Raw genomic sequence first — 19677 nt, 5'->3', positions numbered from 1 at the left:
CCAGGCATCAATACACCATTTAGCTTGACTTTTAATATAGACAGGTTGTGAACTGAATGCTGAGAGGCTGTTTTGTGCCTCTCCTCCTGTAAGATAATGTCTTTCTGTTGCAGAGTACGAGGATGGTAGCTTGTCATCCTGGGTGAACAAGGAGCGCTTCCAAGGATACCTTCAGATCGATGGCTTTACGCTGTATGAGCTCGGCGAAACAGGTGCAGTATGCATAAAAGTTGTCATCGCCCCAGGCTCTGTGAAATCTATAGTACGGTATATGCTCTCTCTTCTCAAATTGCCTTTCCTCCCATTGTTGATTTTCTGTTCTTTTTCCTGAGTTTTTATTGTTTTGAGCACCGCTATTTTCAAAAGTGCCTGTAATAGACAGAGCAATGATTACCTATCATACCCTATACCGGTAATAACTTTTTTTTTAAGAAGAGTGAAACTGCGTGTATTTTCTAGTGCAGCTTTTTATAGGCTGATTACCTATTGTCTAGGCAACCAAACTCCTCAAAAAGTTTGAATGTTGTCTTACTAATAAAAAAACACAAATTACATTAGTTTCTTCCACATACCCAATCTAGAATCATCATCATCATCAGTATATAAAGCTAGGACTTGGTTTCTCTGTCTGTCCCACTGATGACATCATCGGTGATATCATAAATTAACTCTCTCTCACACACACACACACACACACACACACACACACACACACACACACACACACACACACACACACACACACACACACACACACACACACAAGGCTATAGTTCAGTGATGATGTCACTGATGACATCACTGATGTCATCAATATGTAATCAGTGATGATGTCATCAGTGATGTCATACATAGGCATTGTGACATCACTGATGTCATCAGTGTGACACACACACACACAAGAGGGAGAGGGGAGAGAGACTGGGGGAGAGGAAGAGAGGAGAGAGATGGGGGAGAGAGACTGAGGGAGAGAAAGAGGGAGACTAGAGCGACTGAGGGAGAGAGACAGAAGTGAGGGAGAGAGAGGGAGAGATAGACTGAGGGAGAGAGAGGAAGACATTGCACGTGCGGCAATAGGGCAGGCGAGGCTATGCAACAGCGAAGCTGCGTATGCAAGCTGCAGCGCGAGCCTAGGAATGGTGCGTACAAGATGCCTAGTGCAGCGGCCGAGCTGCCAACATGAGCTGCAGGGCCAGCGAATCGAGCGCGCGAGATGTCTAGTATGTATATTATCTATAAATTTGGCAATGTGGGCAATGTTTGTTTCAATTTTTGTCCCACTGATGATGTCATAGTGACATCACTGATGATGTCATAAATCACTGATGTCATCAGTGATGTCATAAAATGCGAAGTTGTGACATCATCAGTGATCTCATTAGAGCAAGTGAGCCCGCACAGCGGTCAGCAAGATGCCTAGTATTGTAAATGTCACTGTCACGATACTATATAGATTTCTGCCATTTTGGCTTTTTTGAAAAACTGTTTCATCGCTAAAGGCTTTTTCAGTTCTTGACTTACTGCACCAAACTGGCAGCATAACATTAGTGGTCCCAGATACACAAATGGTCTATATAATGTCTCAATTGGATAAACACCATGTAACTATAAACCAATGAAGTTGAGGTAGGTCATGGCCAAACACAAAACTGTCTGATTTGACATTGTAAAATCATCCTATAGGGGGCGCTAAAATTTAAAGATTTGCATCCTGTAATTTGGATGATGACATTTCATGAACTTTTGGTACAATATTCACCTTATTCACCACGCCCACTTTTTCTCTCTTCCGCGTTCGACGCAACGTATTTGTTCTTCCGCAACATTCAGAATTAAGCTACACTGCGGCCAACTTCAGTTACATGTTCATAACGTTACTGCTGCGAGGAGCCGATGGCTGTACCCGGTCGGCATTTAACGTTAGTTACAAAAGCACGTCGACAGTGTTTTCTCACTTCCAGTAGCCTAACTACAGTAGGGTTTGACAGATAGCTAGTCCGACCGGTGTCAGCACAGTCAGCGCTCCCGGTCCTCGCTGCTCATTAAAGATTTCCAATAGGCGTTATTCTGATAAACTGGTCACATATATGTTACGTTCTCACCCGACAAATATTCAAACTTTAAAACAGTTTAGGTTTTTTTTAGCTTGAAAACAGCTTTTTGGCAAGTCTAAATGACTGCGGTAGGCGTACTCTACTTCCGTGTTTAAAACCGGAAAGACGATTACGAAATGACGTCATGCAGCATGTATGGGAAAAGAATAAGGTGAATAGGACTGTGTGCTAGTCAAAATATAAAGTTTGTTTGTGAGCAAAAAAAGATGTCTTTGTCTATGACTTAATAATAATAAAATGGCATAATATAACTCGTAGATCCTTGTGCATTTGTGAAATCAGTATGAAACTTGGCATTTGTGTGTCTAAAGGAGCACTGTAGTCATGTGTCAAATTTTAAAAGCCATTATCTCACACATTGTATGTCAGATTCACACAAAAGCTGTGTCCATGTCCAATTAACCATGCTCCATGCACCATTACCCCCCCCCCCCCCCCCCCCCCCTCCCATGCACCATTATCCCCCCCCCACCCCCCAAGAAGCCTTTCTCAATTTTTGGCCAATCACTTTCAAACATGCAGCATAGCATTAGTGGAGCAAGATACACAAATGGCTAATAAACAAGGTCAATTAGATAAGAACATGATCAGCCAGTGACTTTGGAATTGGGCATGTCCACTCTCTGTATTTGCTTAAACTATTTTCATGACATTTGGTCTATATAGATTATTGGATGGATGTCCATGTCTATTGAATTTGCGAGTGCCAATTGCTCTCTTAAGTATTCCTAGCCCCATTCTTAGTATTTCCAAGTATTCCCAGCTCTTGAACCCTGTGACCCTTATCTTATATCTATAACATTGCAATGATGTGTTGAGCCCCTCCCCCACACTACTACCAGCAGCTGTGTTTGTATTTAAAATTCTAACTGTAACTGTAATGATACCAAGCAATACAGTATCTTACATGTTGTAACCATAACCATTCCTGCAGAACCCCTTGATCTATCCGTGGCCACCGGGGGGCAGGCTAGCACTCTCATCACAACAACAATGGGGATCTGTAGCCTCAAACCACATGTCTGAATAACATAGTTATTCCTTTTAAGTTGTGTAACAGTTGTTTTTATATAGACCCATTTGTCATGTTATGGCTTTGGGTTTGGAATGGTACCAGAATAGCCCTTCTACCAGTGAGTGACCACTTTTTTCTAGCTAGGCTAATGCTAGTTGTTGGTGCCTTTTCTTTGGCAGTGTCTCCCTACCATTGTCTTCTCTTCTGCTTTTTTTCCTGTGTGTGTGATTGTGATTTGTAATCCCTGTCTGCCACCACCACAGGCAAATTGGTGGCGCTCGCAATCATTGATGAGAAGGACCCAACAGAGGAGAGTGGCAGGTACAATGAAAACCGTAATGTTGAAGCGCATTGGCTCCTATATAAATTACTTCCATACACTCCCATGGTAACTGCCACAGTGGCATTTAAGTGCTTGGCTTTCAAATAAAGATAAGACTTGGATGTGATTGTTTGGATCTTCCCACAAATTGCAGGCATAGGATAAAAAAAAGGTTGGCCTCCAACTGGTGTGGTATTTCCCTCTCTTCTCATTTGCTTTTAGATTAAAGAGCCTGATTCAGAGGGTGGCGAAGGAATACAGAGAACATTTTAACAGGTAAGGCACGGATATGCGAGGAGGTCAAAGATGAATATCCAATTTATACATTTATTCTAGGACGGTGCACTCACTAGGGAACGGCTGCCTGTCTACTCACCAGCAAGTTTATGCCTTTGTCAGGGCACGTCTGTTTTCATCGAGGTTCAGTAGAAAGGTAATTATGCAAAATGTCAGCTTCCAAATATAGGTGTTCTTTTCAGCTGTCAATCAAAACTCGGTTTGTTCAACTTGTATTAATGCATAATTGTCTGTTTTTCCGGGTAGAACTCCAATTGCACAATAACAACAGCAGATGGCTTGCTCAGGTTATGTCCCGTCTTGTTCAACCAGGTCCGCAGAGGGACTGATTTTTCTCCAGACTCAAAGCACAAAAACAAAACAAATTTAAAATGTAGTAGCACATATACAATCATTGACAATGATTATTGTTGCTATTAGTGTATTGAAGCTACTAGACCATATACCAGGAATCGCCTGGAATTCAAATACACAATATACCGTAAATTCCGGACTATAAGCCGCGGCTTTTTTCCCGTTTTTTGGCCCCTGCGGCTTATATAACGGTGCGGCTTATCTATGGATTTTTTCAAAAAAAAAAAAAAAAATCTCTCTTTTTTAGCACTCTTTCTAACTATAAATCCACTTCTGTTTTAATTTCCTCTCTTGCCCTCTTTTAACAACATAACATAACATAACATAACACAACACAGGTAAGCAGAAAGAAAAAGACGAAGCAATCACGCCATGAATGAGGAAATGACTCACCTGCTGGAGGCTGGAGATACACGGCTTGGGCTAAACTTTTACTCCGTGAAACACTATCGATTAAGTCCGACATCGCTCAGAGGTTTTGAGCAGCTTGAAAACAAGTTTGAAAACGTGCAGAAGTCCATCCACTCACTCACTAAAGAAACTAAGGCAACCGTGAACAGAGTTTATAATGCGGAAAAGCGCATCCGCGCACTGGAGGACAAAAACAACACAGTGAGTCCGAAAATGGATAAAATGCAAAATCGAAACCCTGCACACGCAGGTTGATGACTTAATCAGTAGGAGTAAAAGAAATAACATTCGCCTGATCAATGTAAAAGAGGGAGCTGAGATGGGTGACATGGACGCTTTCGTGGCAAAATCCTGTGTTACATCCTGGACCTGAAGGAAGGCGAGAAACCACCAGAGGTGGACAGGGCACACCGGGCGCCTCGGCCACGTCCAGACCCCGGCCTGCCACCGAGGGCCATCTTCATCTGCCTACTCCGCTGGCCCGACCGTCAACTCATCCTCCAGGCTGCGGGGAAGAAGCCCCTCACCGTCCGCGTTGGTGCAACAGAAACGCGCAACATACAACAGCATCATCGAGTCAATGGATATCGCTTTGGCGTACTGTACCCAGCGAGACTCGTCATAACCATTGATGGACAGCGGCGGAACAAGAGCTCAAAGTGAAACTGCCGAATATCTTTTGAGTTGGACTGGTCAATAGTACTGTGAGTAACTAAAATAAAAAAATAAAAAACGGAATTCTCTCTTCTTTAGCACTCTTTCTAACTATAAATCCACTTCTGTTTTAATTTCCTCTCTTGCCCTCTTTTCACCACACCGCGGACACTGTGTGCACTGTAAAAATAAACAACGGTGGTGTTGTGTTATGTTGTTTTGTTGAAATGTTACGGTAATACGGTAAATGGGAGCTTCCTCAAACAGCCATCTCTTTCCCGACAATCCCCTCTGTGCGTGACCACTTACATATGGTAATTACGGTAAGCAAACGGCCACTCGGCCAACTCCCTCCCCCGACTACCAGGAGAAAATCACAAACTTCGGCGAATTCACACAAAGGAAGATCAAGGAATATTCACAACAAGACGAGCAGTAGAAGCGGAATATTATAGGAGTGTGAAAACATCCACAATCACCAACGGGTTCCAAAACGCTGGACTGCTGCGGGATGAAGAGGATGAAGCCGCCACAGCTGGCGCTGAGGGCCGTCAGAGGCTTCAGAGGCTGTTCGATGCCGACAGTGACGAAGAGGAGTTCGTTGGTTTTGAGTGACAATGAAGGAGAGAGGAGAGTGGTTGACGAAGCCACCCTGAACCTGTTCGTTTCCGACACTGAAGATGAGGACTTTGGTGGTTTCAGTACGCAGGAAGAAGAGGAAGACGAGGATTAGTGACTTGACTTCTCTGGTTACAGGTTTGCTGCACATATAGCCTATTGTTGTGTGATTTTGTCTGGGGATTAGTGACCTGACTTTTGTTTTGTTTTGTTGAAATGTTAATAAATGGGAGCTTCCCCAAACATCCATCTCTTTCCCGACATTCCTCTCTGTGCACGAACCCTTTCATATGGTAATTAAACATCAAAACACCCGCGGCTTATAGACCGGTGCGGCTTATAGAAGAAAAAAATAGTCAATTTTGGTCCCGCGGCTTATAGACCGGTGCGTCTTATAGTCCGGAATTTACGGTACATAGACTATGCAAATACATAGTCATTGTCATGGATAGAGCCATAGTGTGTGCTACCCCCCCCCCCCCCCCCAACTAATAGTAGGCCTATTAGTAGGGTCTGTGTTAAGCAGATATAGCCCATAGTTGTAGCCTACTTGGCTCTGTTTCTTTTTTCTTTTTTCATTATTCAGTGTTTCATTTGCATCATTGTTGTTTGTTCAGCATTAATTTGCAGCCTTGTAAATACTAGCTCACCTGTACATATCCTGCACTAAATACTAGCTCACCTGTACATATCCTGCACTAAATACTAGCTCACCTGTACATATCCTGCACTAAATACTAGCTCACCTGTACATATCCTGCACTAAATACTAGCTCACCTGTACATATCCTGCACTAAATACTAGCTCACCTGTACATATCCTGCACTAAATACTAGCTCACCTGAACATATCCTGCACTAAATACTAGCTCACCTGTACATATCCTGCACTAAATACTAGCTCACCTGTACATATCCTGCACTAAATACTAGCTCACCTGTACATATCCTGCACTAAATACTAGCTCACCTGAACATATCCTGCACTAAATACTAGCTCACCTGTACATATCCTGCACTAAATACTAGCTCACCTGTACATATCCTGCACTAAATACTAGCTCACCTGTACATATCCTGCACTAAATACTAGCTCACCTGTACATATCCTGCACTAAATACTAGCTCACCTGTACATATCCTGCACTGGGAAAATAAACTCCTCAGTTTGTGCACTAATCTGGGTTGTTCGTCCTGGCTTTGCTGCCACCGACTGTCATCCGCAATAATATACTGTACATGAAATAGTCAAAATGTGATCTAAATGGACATTTAACTGCAACATAGTATTACAAACTATTAACAAATACATTCTCGCAAAAAATTGCCTTTTTTGAATGTCTGGTGTCACTAGAGTTTTGTGACATCAAAGTGGGGTCACAAGCCATATACAGTAGCAGAGGATGGATGACATGATTCAACATAGGCTGTAAACTAGATTAAAATCCACGATGATCCGGGTATACAGTACGCTCCTCAGCAGCACATTGAGTACACCAAAATTACGTTTAACATAGACAGAGCAAAGTATCAAGTTCAAATTTATTGTCTTATTAGGGGTCCAAGCACGAAGTGCGTGGATCCCTATTGTATCTGTTCCGATTTTTTTTTTTTTTCTTCTTCTCCGGTAAAACTGTATGTACAGCAGAAACTGTAAGGCTCAGCATAGCCAGACTGGGCACATAGATTGTAAATGTGCCTCACTACTCAGAAACAAAAAATTACCCATATCGGCCAGATGGTGGCGCTATAACAGACCATTTCGCGTTATGGTCCATATCTTCTGAACCGTGAGGCGTAGAATCAAAATTCCACTTCGGCTGTATTCCCTGGATCAATACGCATCTATCCATATAGGCCACGCCCATTTGCGTGTGCCTAGATTTTCCGCCATTTTGAATTTTATCTAAAACCTACTTTTGCTATCTCCTCCCAGGCCATTTGCCTGAATGAGCCTAAACTTTTTCTGTGGCATCTCTGGACTTACCTGACTCAAAGTTATTAAAGGATTTTGGATACGTGAAACCGTCTTGAAATGATAAATGTTTAAACTTTTGTGTATTTACTTTTGTTCTTTTCCTGCCCTAAAAGTGTGTGGATCTCAGAAACCATACGCCCCCCATCACCCAAACTTTCCACACAGGTTCACGACATCACCCACTACTCAGAGTAAAAAAATTACACCAATCCACCAGATGGTGGCGCTATAACAGCCAATTTCACGTTTGTCGGTCCATAACTTCTGAACTGCGAGCTGTAGAATCAAAATTCCACATCTACTGGTTTCCCTGGAGCATCATGTATCTAACCCACTAGGCCACGCCCATTTCTGCGTGGTAGATTTTCCGCCATTTTGAATTTGATCAAAAACCTACTTTTGCGAGCTCCTCCTAGACCGTTTGGCCAAATCACACAAAACTTTTTCTGGGCCATCTATGGACTACCCCGACCTAAGGTTAGTAAAGGATTTTGGATACGTGAAACCGTTTTGGAATGCTAAATCTCGAAACTTTTAATGAAACACACGCCAACACTAAATTGCCCACAACTCATTAACCGGTCAATTACAACTACTGCTGCTACTACTGCTACCACTCCCACTACTACCAACACTACTACTACTACTATTACTACTTCTGCTACTATTACTACTACTACTACTACCACTACTACTACTACTACTACTACTACTGGAAGTTGGAATGTAGCATTTTGGGTGGGGTTAATGTGTTTTGGGGTTCTGCATCTGCTGTAGCATAATACATAGTTGGTTTAGATGTCACACAGTAATGCCCGATCCACAAAGACTTGACACCCACGTTTGAATAAAAACAAGTTTATGCCATAATAAGGTTATATCCGTGCCTTGTCATTGCTGTGGAAGGATGGTGTAGGGGTAAAGTAGCAGACACCAAAGCTGGAGGTCCTGGGTTCAAACCAGCCAGGTAACTGTTTTATTTTTTGAAAATGTAGAATAAAGGTTAATCTGAATATAATTATGTATAACACTGCTGAATACACACTGTGTACATAGCAGAATAACTGAATATGCCTATTTATGGTAACGTCATATTTCGACGTCCTCTTGACATTCCTGTGTAGATGTCTAAATGATCCCCAAATCGGCTGTGATTTGGCCTAGTCCTGGACGTCACTGAAAGATGATATCAGAACATCATCATGATGTAATTGTGTTTGCTGGGAGCCTTCTTTCAGATATATGAAAGGAAAAACATTCCAATACATTATTGTGTCTTCAGATGTGAAAGGTCCAAAAAGAGAATTAAATCTGAATTATCCTTGTCACTCATGTGTCCAGCTCAGTGGCCTTGTGGTCTGAATGTCTGCCCTGAGACTGGGAGGTCGTGAGTTCGATCCCCGGCCGAGTCATAGCAAAGACTATAAAAATGAGACCTATTTGCCTCCCTGCTTGGCACTCAGCATCAAAGGGTTGGAATTGGGGGGTTAGATCACCATATGATTCCCGAGCGCGGTGCACGCTGCCGCTCACCGCTCTCCCAGGGGATGGGTCAAATGCGGAGAACAAATTTCACACATTGTGTGACAATCAGTGGGACTTTACCTTTACTTTAGTTCCATTGTAACAGCACAACCCACACCAATTAGTTCAAACACCTCCATTCAGGGCAGACTTTTAATGTAAAGTGGTGGATTATGTGTGTAATACAGACATGTCCTTAATGGTAAATGGACTGCATGACAAGCTGCAATGCAGGGTGCTGGCTATAGTCATCAAAAGCAATTTTAGGGATAAAACCATCAACGTTCTGTAGTGGACGCCACTATGCCCTATGGTTTGATGTGTGTGTGGGAAAGACTCAATGACAACTGAAAATTCTGATTTCAGAACACAAAAGCTCCATCATGAGACAAGAACTAACCTCTCCTGTTGCAAAACACGTTCTTGAACACAGCCACGCAATCTCCAGCTAACATTTCCAAGATATTGAAAAAGTTCATGAAACACCGCAAAATAAGGAGGCAACATGTGGGGTTTTAATTACTATTACTGACTTAACTGTCTGAAGTTGAAAATTGTTCATCCCACATGGGGTTTGAACTTTGAGCCACAATAGTCTTTAGTTAGCATAAGTCATGAGCTTTACCAAGTGAGCTATCCAGACTGTTGTATTTAACTTTGTAGACCATATTATATGTATCTGCAGAGCCAGAGAAGTACTTGTCGTATTGACAGTATGTTCTACCCAAATACCACTTTCTGTCCAGATACTTAAAGGGATATTGTACACAAAAACTGCTTTCTATCCAAGTACTACTTCAAGTTTCAAGACATCACCCACTACTCAGAGGAAAAAATTACACCAATCCACCAGATGGTGGCGCTATAACAGCCAACCACCACTACTACTGCTGCTGCTGCTACTACTACTACTACTATTGGCTACTAGTGGCGGCTGTGGCTCAGGCGGTAGAGCGGGTTGTCCACTAATTAGAAGGTTGGTGGTTCGTTCCCCGGCTCCTCCAGTCCGCACGTCGAAGTGTCCTTGGGCAAGACACTGAACCCCAAATTGCTCCCGATGGCTGTGCCAGCACCCTGCGTGGCAGCTGGCCGCCTTCGGTGTGTGAATGGGTGAATGTAGGCACATTGTAAAGCGCTTTGGATAAAAGCGCTATATAAATGCAGTCCATTTACCATTTACTATTCTTAGTACTTCTGCTGCTACTACTGCTACCACTCCCTCTACTACCAACACTATTACTACTACTATCTGACATATACCCCCCAAGTCACCGGAAGCTTGGACCCCGCATCGCCGCTTGCGGCTATATTTGTATTATTTATTTGTCCCAAGAGGGTGATTTGTGCTGCAGCAAGCATACAAACCACAGAGCAAAAACATAAAAACATACAATGTACCAGAAAAATTAGACAAGTAATGTACTGTAACCCCGTCTCAAGACATTGGTATTTCATACTGCTACAAATATGATAATACTGTACCTCGATATTTTTATTTTTTATTTTATTTAACCTTTATTTATACAGGGGAGGCCCTTGAGAGCACGCTCTCATTTTCAAGTCAGCCCTGTTACAATAAGAACAATTACAAGAGTTGCATGTTTACAGACAACAGGTAAAACAAACAGGATAGGAGGTAAAAGTACATCAATCAAAACAAGAGCATTCATTGTGCAGGGTACCCTCGAGGAGTCTAAAAGATTCTAAGGAGACTAATTGGTCCAGTTTTAAAGTGTTCTGGAGCGTGTTCTATTTGTCAGGGGTGTAAGAGGAAAAGGCAGTCCTTCCTAGTTCAGTCCTCACACGTGGAACAAAAGCCGTTTTCACACATGCTTACAGGAAAATTACCTGTAAATCAATATCGGCCATTTCCCGGAATTTCTCTTCAGACCTGAGCGCTGCATGTGTCAATATAGTGGTCAAATAGCCTGTATGTTGGGGGGGGGGCTTATTTTGGGGGTCGGCAAAACTCCGATGGTGAAATAAGTTCGCTTGTCACACAATAAATCACACTCGTTTGACTTAAGAGTATGTTGTATCCTTCACATTCGCTCATGGGCTGCAGTGCAGAGTAGTATCCAGGCAGCGTCAAGCCAGCGTAATAAACACAGCCGATTTCCCCCCTCCCCTCTCTGCTCGAGAGAGGCCAGTCCTTCAGTCCTCCGCACTTCGCAGCAGCACGACACAGGACAGACACAGCGAGAATGGCAGCGGCTTGCAAGCCGCCCAACGCTTGTATGTATGTAGAGAAAGCAAATGCACGAAGTGAAATGTGGAAGTAGTTTGCTTTGATGTGCGCGAATGATTAGATGATGCACGCTGGAAGTGAACGTTAAGCAACGTGTGTACACCTCGCCCATGAGAGAAGGACCGGCAAATGACTGGACCCGTTTCACACTTGTGTCCCTTATCGCGGCATACCGCTCTTCTGACTGGCTCGAAACTGGTGAAAAGTCCACGATGACGGGGTCGCGCTTATACCGGAAAACAACTTTCACACTCCAAGGCATTAGACCACTTTCCGGTCATTTAACGGTAAAAAGCGCATGTGTGAAAACGGCTAAACAGTCTGATGTGTGATTGAGAACGCGTTTGATAATAAGTGTCGCTCAGACTGATGAGCGAGGGCAGGTATGAAGGAAGCTTCCCAATCAGGGTTCTATAAATAAATAAGTAAATAAAAGACAGTGTTGCTCCTTTTATTGATTAAAATGTATATGAATAATGATCACAGACTTCATCATCACCATCAACCAGGTGGAGGGGCTAATCACCAACAGTCGGCTAATTAACCAACAAAGGCAGCAGTTACCTCCTCCTGCCGACCATTCAAGGCTCGAATGGAGACAGGGACCAAGGGGTTTTTGTACCTGTTTTTTGTGGTCATAGGAACACTTAAATGTAGGCCAGATGGTAACAGCTTGTACTCTGATCTAAGAGGATGGACAGAGCTTTTTTTAAGCACCTGCTTGTTGAATATGTGATTCAAACTGCTGAACTGTACTCTGGCTATTTTGCATGCCTCTTTCACAATGTTTTCAAGGGAATTCTTCTCTTTGATACAAAGGTTGCCATACCAGCAAATAATCAAATGGAATAACAGACTCAATAAAAGCACTATACAACAGTGTCATTAGACTCTTCTCAATCTGGAATTTAGCAAGTTTCCTTAACCCATTGATACCTGATGCAGCATTTGCGTGTATATCCCTCATTTGTGTGTGTATCCCTTTAAGACCGCGAACCGCATCACGCGGTTCGCGGTCTTAAAGGGATACACACAAATGCTGCATCAGGTATCAATGGGTTAAGCAAAAAAGGTGTTGCCGACCTTATGTGTGCAACAGGATGACCTAATGAGTAGGTAGAATGATCTTTTTAACCGGAGGGCCGCGGGTTCAATCCCCTGTGCTTGCAAGCGGCCCTGCTGGAGTGGCAGATGCATCCCCACAAGCTCCAGCCTGGCCTCTGACCTCCCTATGCATGGAGGACAAGTGCAAAGACGTGAGGATCATTATGTTGTGCACAAGTTCTGTACTATGCCTAGTTCATTCATCAGACCGGGCGCCGCTGTTCAGTGAAGAGGTGTATCTGAAATCGCCGTGATCAAAGTGTTTCTCCCTCTCCAGGCAGCCCCATTAGGCCTGATTGAATTACACAGATCCCTATCATCAATTAGACTACTATCTGCCCTGCTACCTAGGCCCGTTTTTGATGTCAGTCTCTCGAGACTCCGAGATCCCGACTTGATATCAGAGATGCCCGCGGCGTTCTGACACACCTAAGCGGCGGCTGTAATTACGGTCACGCCCTTCTCGATTTCCCCCCCCCCGTTTTCTCCCCAATTGTACTTTCCCCAATTCCCCCTGCTGTCCTGGTCATTGCTCCACCCCTTCTGCCGATCTGCGGAGAGCTGTAGACTAGCACATGCTTCCTCCCATACATGTGCAGTCGCCAGATGCTGCTTTTCACCTGACAGCGAGGAGTAAAAGACTAGAAGAGGCACTAGTGTAGCGACCCGGAGGACAAGACTATCATACCCCTAATCCGGCTTCCCGCCCGCAGACACGGCCAATTGTGCCTGTATGGACCCCCGACCAAGCCGGTGGCAACACGGGGGCTCGAACCTGTGACCCTCGTGCTGGTAGGCAGGGAATGGACCGCTGCACTACCCGGATGCCCACCAATAATGATATGTTTGTGATGCGGAAAGGGAAGAGGGATATGGTGGGAAACATACATAGAAATGTTGAAGGTGCTGAGTGAGCAAAGCAGTCACGGGCAAAAGAAATATCGTTACCACTATCCTGTTCAATGCCTTCACACACTTGCCTTAATCTCAGATCGCTATATTCCCACAGTCCCCCTACACAGATTAGTATTGGGTATGTAGATCATTTTCCAGCAATGGCAGACCCATAACTCACTCTTTCATAGTACTGTAGCAATGACAAGCCGACTCTTTGAGGGGCTTTATTCCCAGTCTGGCCCAATATTGTCAACCAGATTATCACTTAACACAGAGGGATATTCTATTTCATCCAGTGGATTTATTATACGTTTCCGTCTCTTCATAAAAATGTCATTGATATGAGCGCAGGCTCTATTGTTTAGCACCCAGGGGACTAACGTGTGAGATGCGGCAATGATTCAGTATGAATATATATGTAAAGGCCCCCATAATCAGTCATTCAGTGAAAGTCACCGCTTTCCCAGGACTTCTGCAACCCCAATTCCCAAGTCTACCCACAATGCACTCTGCTGCTCAAAACAGTGCAGTACAATGAGATACAAATTGAATTCCTCCTCTGCCTTATCGTTTAGATAAATCACCCGAGACTTTTTCTGCAGCGAAAAAAGAAGATGAGGAGGAGGAGGAGACGGCATTGGACGGCGCTTTGGGGCTTTTCCAAGTTAACAGACAACAAATGGGATCCCAATTTCCGTTTCAGAGAGCGCAGTCCAAGCGTGTGATTCCATTCGGTGTTATTTCACATTTCTGCACCAATTGTGGGGGGAAGGAGGGATTCGAGGATTGTGTCCCAGACTGACTTCAGTTTTATGCATTCCATCCACTTATTTGATTGAAGCGTATGTTGATTTGGACACATTGGTTTCTCTCACTCATTGCTTTGTGTTGTGTCTGCAGAGACTTCCAGTTCACTCATTGCTTTGTGTTGTGTCTGCAGAGACTTCCAGTTCACTCATTGCTTTGTGTTGTGTCTGCAGAGACTTCCAGTTCACTCATTGCTTTGTGTTGTGTCTGCAGAGACTTCCAGTTCACTCATTGCTTTGTGTTGTGTCTGCAGAGACTTCCAGTTCACTCATTGCTTTGTGTTGTGTCTGCAGAGACTTCCAGTTCACTCATTGCTTTGTGTTGTGTCTGCAGAGACTTCCAGTTCACTCATTGCTTTGTGTTGTGTCTGCAGAGACTTCCAGTTCGGCCACATGGATGGGAACGACTACATCAACAGCCTGATCATGGGGTGAGTGCCTCAAGTCCCGCCTACTTCTCTTTCCCCCCCCCACGTCCTCCTTTTCTCTCTCTCTCTCTCTTTGACCCCCCACCCCCCAATTGTACTAGGCCAATTCGCCCTGGTTGTTGCTCCACCCCCTCTGCCAATCTGGGGAGCGCTGTAGACTAGCACGTTTCCTCCGATACATGTGCAATTGCCAGCTGCTTCTTTTCACCCGACGGTGAGGAGTTTCACTGGCAGGTGCCTGGGAGGATCACACAATTCCCGCCAAACAGGTGCCCTGACCAACCAGAGATAGGCACTAGTGCAGCGGCCAGGACATAATACTCTCAATCTTAGGCTTCCCAACTTCAGACACGGCCAGTTGTGCCCGACCAAGCCAGGGGTAACACGGGGGCTCGAACCTACGACCCTCATGTTGGTAGGCGGGGAATCTACGGCTGCACCCGGACGCCCCCTTCCTTTTCTTTCTCCTCCTTTTTACTAGTCCATGTCCGGGCTGACTGACTTCCATAGCTCTTGCTGTTAAAGACCACGTGAACCGGGTCTCAGAGAAGGTCAGCGACCTATCAGACTGAAAACAGATATTGCCTGAGATGAAAGCGAGGCCGATTTCAGCTATAGGCAGGGGTGGGCAATGCCCACTCAGACATGAGTCTTGCCCACCCAATCAGAAGTTAGGAAAATATTGAAACAAGCACACGCAGAGAGAGATGATCTCCGTTTTATTAGTAGATCCTGCGCCCCAAGACTACAGGAAATACAGTGTATTGCATTAGAACACACTCAACCACACACAGCATCTGAGAGGGGGTCACTGAACTGCACACCCGACTCACCCATGGTGCTAACATTTCAACGTTGTGAAGCAATGTAATTAACATACAGAACAGCACTATTAGTCGACACATAACATTGCAGATAACTAACATCACGCATATAGAACAGGAAGTCCTTTAACTAACCTCCCAAAGCACATTAATAAACACATCTACCCCAGAGCATGCTGGGAACTCCGCCTACAATATGTTTCTTTTCACCGCCAACCAGTGGAAAAATTCAGTATGTTGCAGCCAGAGATTTCAGGCAGATTTCTGGACTTTTCTCTGTCTGGCTGCACGTTCTCTGCTGCTTGACAACTGCTGTGTTAGCTACAGACTGCTACTTTATTCAAGACTACTTCTTCTATCCCGTTTACAACAGTCGCCACTTGCTCACAGGTACCACCTTGTGGCGAGAATCGTGTAGTGCATTCTCACACACCAAAGTACTTGTCTCAACTGTCAACTGTTCCAACTGACTGTCTATAGTGAATGCTTTCCACAAAATCATGAAGAATGAAGAAAACCAGAAGGAATACAGTTCCACTTTTACCAAATAAACCAAAATAGATGTTCTGCGACAAGTTGTATCATCCTGAAAACCCAAATATTTGAAACTAGTGAAATTATAAAATGATCTGTCAGTGCTATAAGGTAAATAAAATAAGTTGTTGGTCCCCCATAGTAAACATCAACATTATAATGACATCTTCCCATATCTGTCAACCTGTCTCACAAGCAGGTGGCTGACTCCTACTGGAACAATTTGGTGTACCCATTACACTTAACTCTGGAAATGGCTTCCACACCCTGCTTCAAATTGTTATTTATAAATTAGAATATAATGCAACTTAATCCCCATCCCTGAACCCACAACCTCTGGCAACCTACCGCCAAAGTTGCCCCCTACCAGCCCACCCTAATGTAGCAGGCTAAAATCTGGACCTGGATGAAAGAGGGTTGAGAGGCGGGCCATAGCGTGTCGATGATTTGATTTGACAGTTCTGGGGACTGGTGTTGGCGTTGGCCAATCCTGGCGTGTTCCGCCCCCAAATCGAGCGTGTTCTGGCGCTATGCAAGTGGGATCCGGAGAGAACCGGGCAGCTGGCTGCTTCCGTGCAGACACGCCGAGGCAAGAGTGCTGCCTGCTTGCTTGGTGCGTCGACTAGCCATGGTAAAGAGCTGCGGTAAATACAATATTCCTGAAAAGAAATTAGATTTTTTTTGATTTTCTTTGCATACATTATTAAATAGGTGCACTGAATACCCAGGTATGTGAAAAAAAACATTTTTGGGTTCAGCCCGTCTTTAAAGATGCTCTCTCACGGAGCCGTCAATTTCACAGTTTAGCGCTCTTGGCAACTTCGGCCACGTACATAACACAAACAAAAACCACACAGACACACACAAGCTCTTGCACATCATCCTTGTATGTGTATACGGTATATATATATATTAGGGGTGGGGGAAAAAATCGATTCACCTAAGTATCGCGATTTTTAATGTCACGATTTTTTGGATCGATCTTTTATTCCAGAATCGATAATCGCAAATTAAAAAAAAAAAAAAAAAAAAAAAAAAAAAAAAAATTGGGGCTTGCAGTCAGGCCACTCACTGAACAGCAGGCCAGGCGCCGCCTACTGGTTTACTAGTGGTTTTATTACTTTATTAGTTAGTCTGAAGTAATAATTACACTTCAGGGTTAAAGTGGGTGCATCTCATTGTAAAATTGGACTTCAAACGGCCCAAATCTGGCTTCAAACGGCCCAAATTTCACGCGCGTTGGCCCATATCGGCCTGGCCTGCTTGGTATCTAATGCCCGGCCTGAATTATGATCCCAGTCCGCCCCTGTTTTTAACTATATCGCCCAGCCCTACTCATGATATATAATATACAGTCTCTAGTGTATGATTCAACTTTTCCCATGTTCTAATCTAGTGTAAAAAAGCAAACAAACTGAAAAAATAAAAGAAAAAAATAAACAAAAATCGCAATAAATCGTAATATCGAATCGCAATAATCGTAGAATCGCAATACTTAAGAATCGCAATATAAATCGAATCGGCACCCAAGAATCGTGATAGTATCGAATCGGGAGATAAGTGAATCGCCACAGCCCTAATATATATATACTGTATATATATATATATATATATATATATATATATATATATATATATTAAGGCGGCGCATGGATTAAAGTGATTCTGGCGCAGTGCTTTAATAGCTTGTCGGAGAGCAGTGCTAATGATGCAGTAAGCCCTGCTGGCCCAGGCTGGGGGCAGGCTGTGGGGTGTCATGCTCGGAGAGGCCCTGCCGCTGACATCCCACACTTTTAATTAGACTGCCCCCCGCTGGCGTTACAGGCCAGCCAGGACCATCGCAGTGGGTGTCTGAACGTGTAGTGTGTGAGGACCGTACAGTAGCAGTGGGTGTCTGAATGTGTGGTGTGTGTGAGAATGGCTTCTGTCCACCAACATTACACCATCTCATTGTGTGTCTGTGTACAATTTTGTGTGGATATTATGGGATATTGTATTCATTTCAGTACGTTTATTGTTTGTATGAGGCATATTATAGGCATGCTCTCCTAAGCTCTGTGCAATTAAAAGTGTGTCTGCGATTACAGTAGATGTCGTGTCGGAAATATGACTACGTTCAACCGATTTCTGCTGAAATGAGAAAGCCTTGCTACTCTTACATGAGCACATACGATATGTATTTATACTCTTACATGAGCACATACGATATGTATTTATACTCTTACATGAGCACATACGATATGTATTTCTACTCTTACATGAGCACATACGATATGTATTTCTACTCTTACATGAGCACATACGATATGTATTGCTACTCTTACATGAGCACATACGATATGTATTGCTACTCTTACATGAGCACATACGATATGTATTGCTACTCTTACATGAGCACATACGATATGTATTTCTACTCTTACATGAGCACATACGATATGTATTTCTACTCTTACATGAGCACATACGATATGTATTTCTACTCTTACATGAGCACATACGATATGTATTTCTACTCTTACATGAGCACATACGATATGTATTTCTACTCTTACATGAGCACATACGATATGTATTTCTACTCTTACATGAGCACATACGATATGTATTTCTACTCTTACATGAGCACATACGATATGTATTTCTACTCTTACATGAGCACATACGATATGTATTTCTACTCTTACATGAGCACATACGATATGTATTTCTACTCTTACATGAGCACATACGATATGTATTTCTACTCTTACATGAGCACATACGATATGTATTTCTACTCTTACATGAGCACATACGATATGTATTTCTACTCTTACATGAGCACATACGATATGTATTTCGCCGAGTTTTGCGGGACTAAATGTGTCCGCCGCAGCGCTAGATGAATTGCCCTCCTTTGAGGAATGAAATCCTGGCCTGTCAAAGTCCACTAATCCTCTGCCTCAGGACGGCCGCGCAAATACATCTGATGGCTTTTTATACCTTCCTCCCTCCCTCATCATCACAGAGATTACCGTGCTCTGGCAGCGCTCTGTCTGCTCGTGAGGCTCCCCGCCCCGCGCTCTCCCCAGAGGCACATAGACACAGACTCCTGAGTACACACACACACACACACACACACACACACACACACATACACACACACACACACCCCGTAAGCAGCGCCACTCCAACACCCAGGCTGTCTCTGTTTAAACGTGGGATTACAGTATCTGTAGCAATGTTGCGGGCCCTTACGCCCAATGCATTGTGGTAGTGTCGGAGTACTCGAGACCGGTCTCAAGACCACATTTTGATGGTCTCTGTCTCGGGCTCGGTCTCCGCCTCGTCTCCGTCTCGGGGCGAGCCGGACTCTGGATTTTATTTCAAGACCAGCCGAGACCACAACTGCAGTGACATCATTACTTGCCTGGGAATATATTTTTTTTTACAGTGATTGGGTGTAAAATTCCCAACTTCAATCGCAACCAATAACGTTGCGGGTTGAAAGCTTCTAACGCTGTAGCCCCGCCCCTCACGTTCACGGCCAAAGGAAGACAACACAGG

General features: G+C 43.9%; 1 protein-coding gene across 1 annotated transcript in view; it reads left to right on the top strand.

The window, feature by feature from the left end:
• Positions 1-19677, top strand: part of tmx3b (thioredoxin related transmembrane protein 3b) — a 76468-nt gene that overhangs the window by 36575 nt on the left and 20216 nt on the right. Inside the window, exons 10-13 of the mRNA XM_083653700.1 lie at positions 114-212; positions 3393-3450; positions 3674-3727; positions 14717-14773. Of these exons, the coding sequence (XP_083509826.1) occupies positions 114-212; positions 3393-3450; positions 3674-3727; positions 14717-14773 (268 nt within the window). The remainder of the gene's footprint in view (positions 1-113; positions 213-3392; positions 3451-3673; positions 3728-14716; positions 14774-19677) is intronic.

Source organism: Poromitra crassiceps, assembly GCF_964638095.1.
Source record: "Poromitra crassiceps genome assembly, chromosome: 2".
In the NCBI taxonomy this organism is placed as follows: domain Eukaryota; kingdom Metazoa; phylum Chordata; class Actinopteri; order Beryciformes; family Melamphaidae; genus Poromitra; species Poromitra crassiceps.
This window is presented reverse-complemented; position numbering and strand designations above follow the sequence as displayed.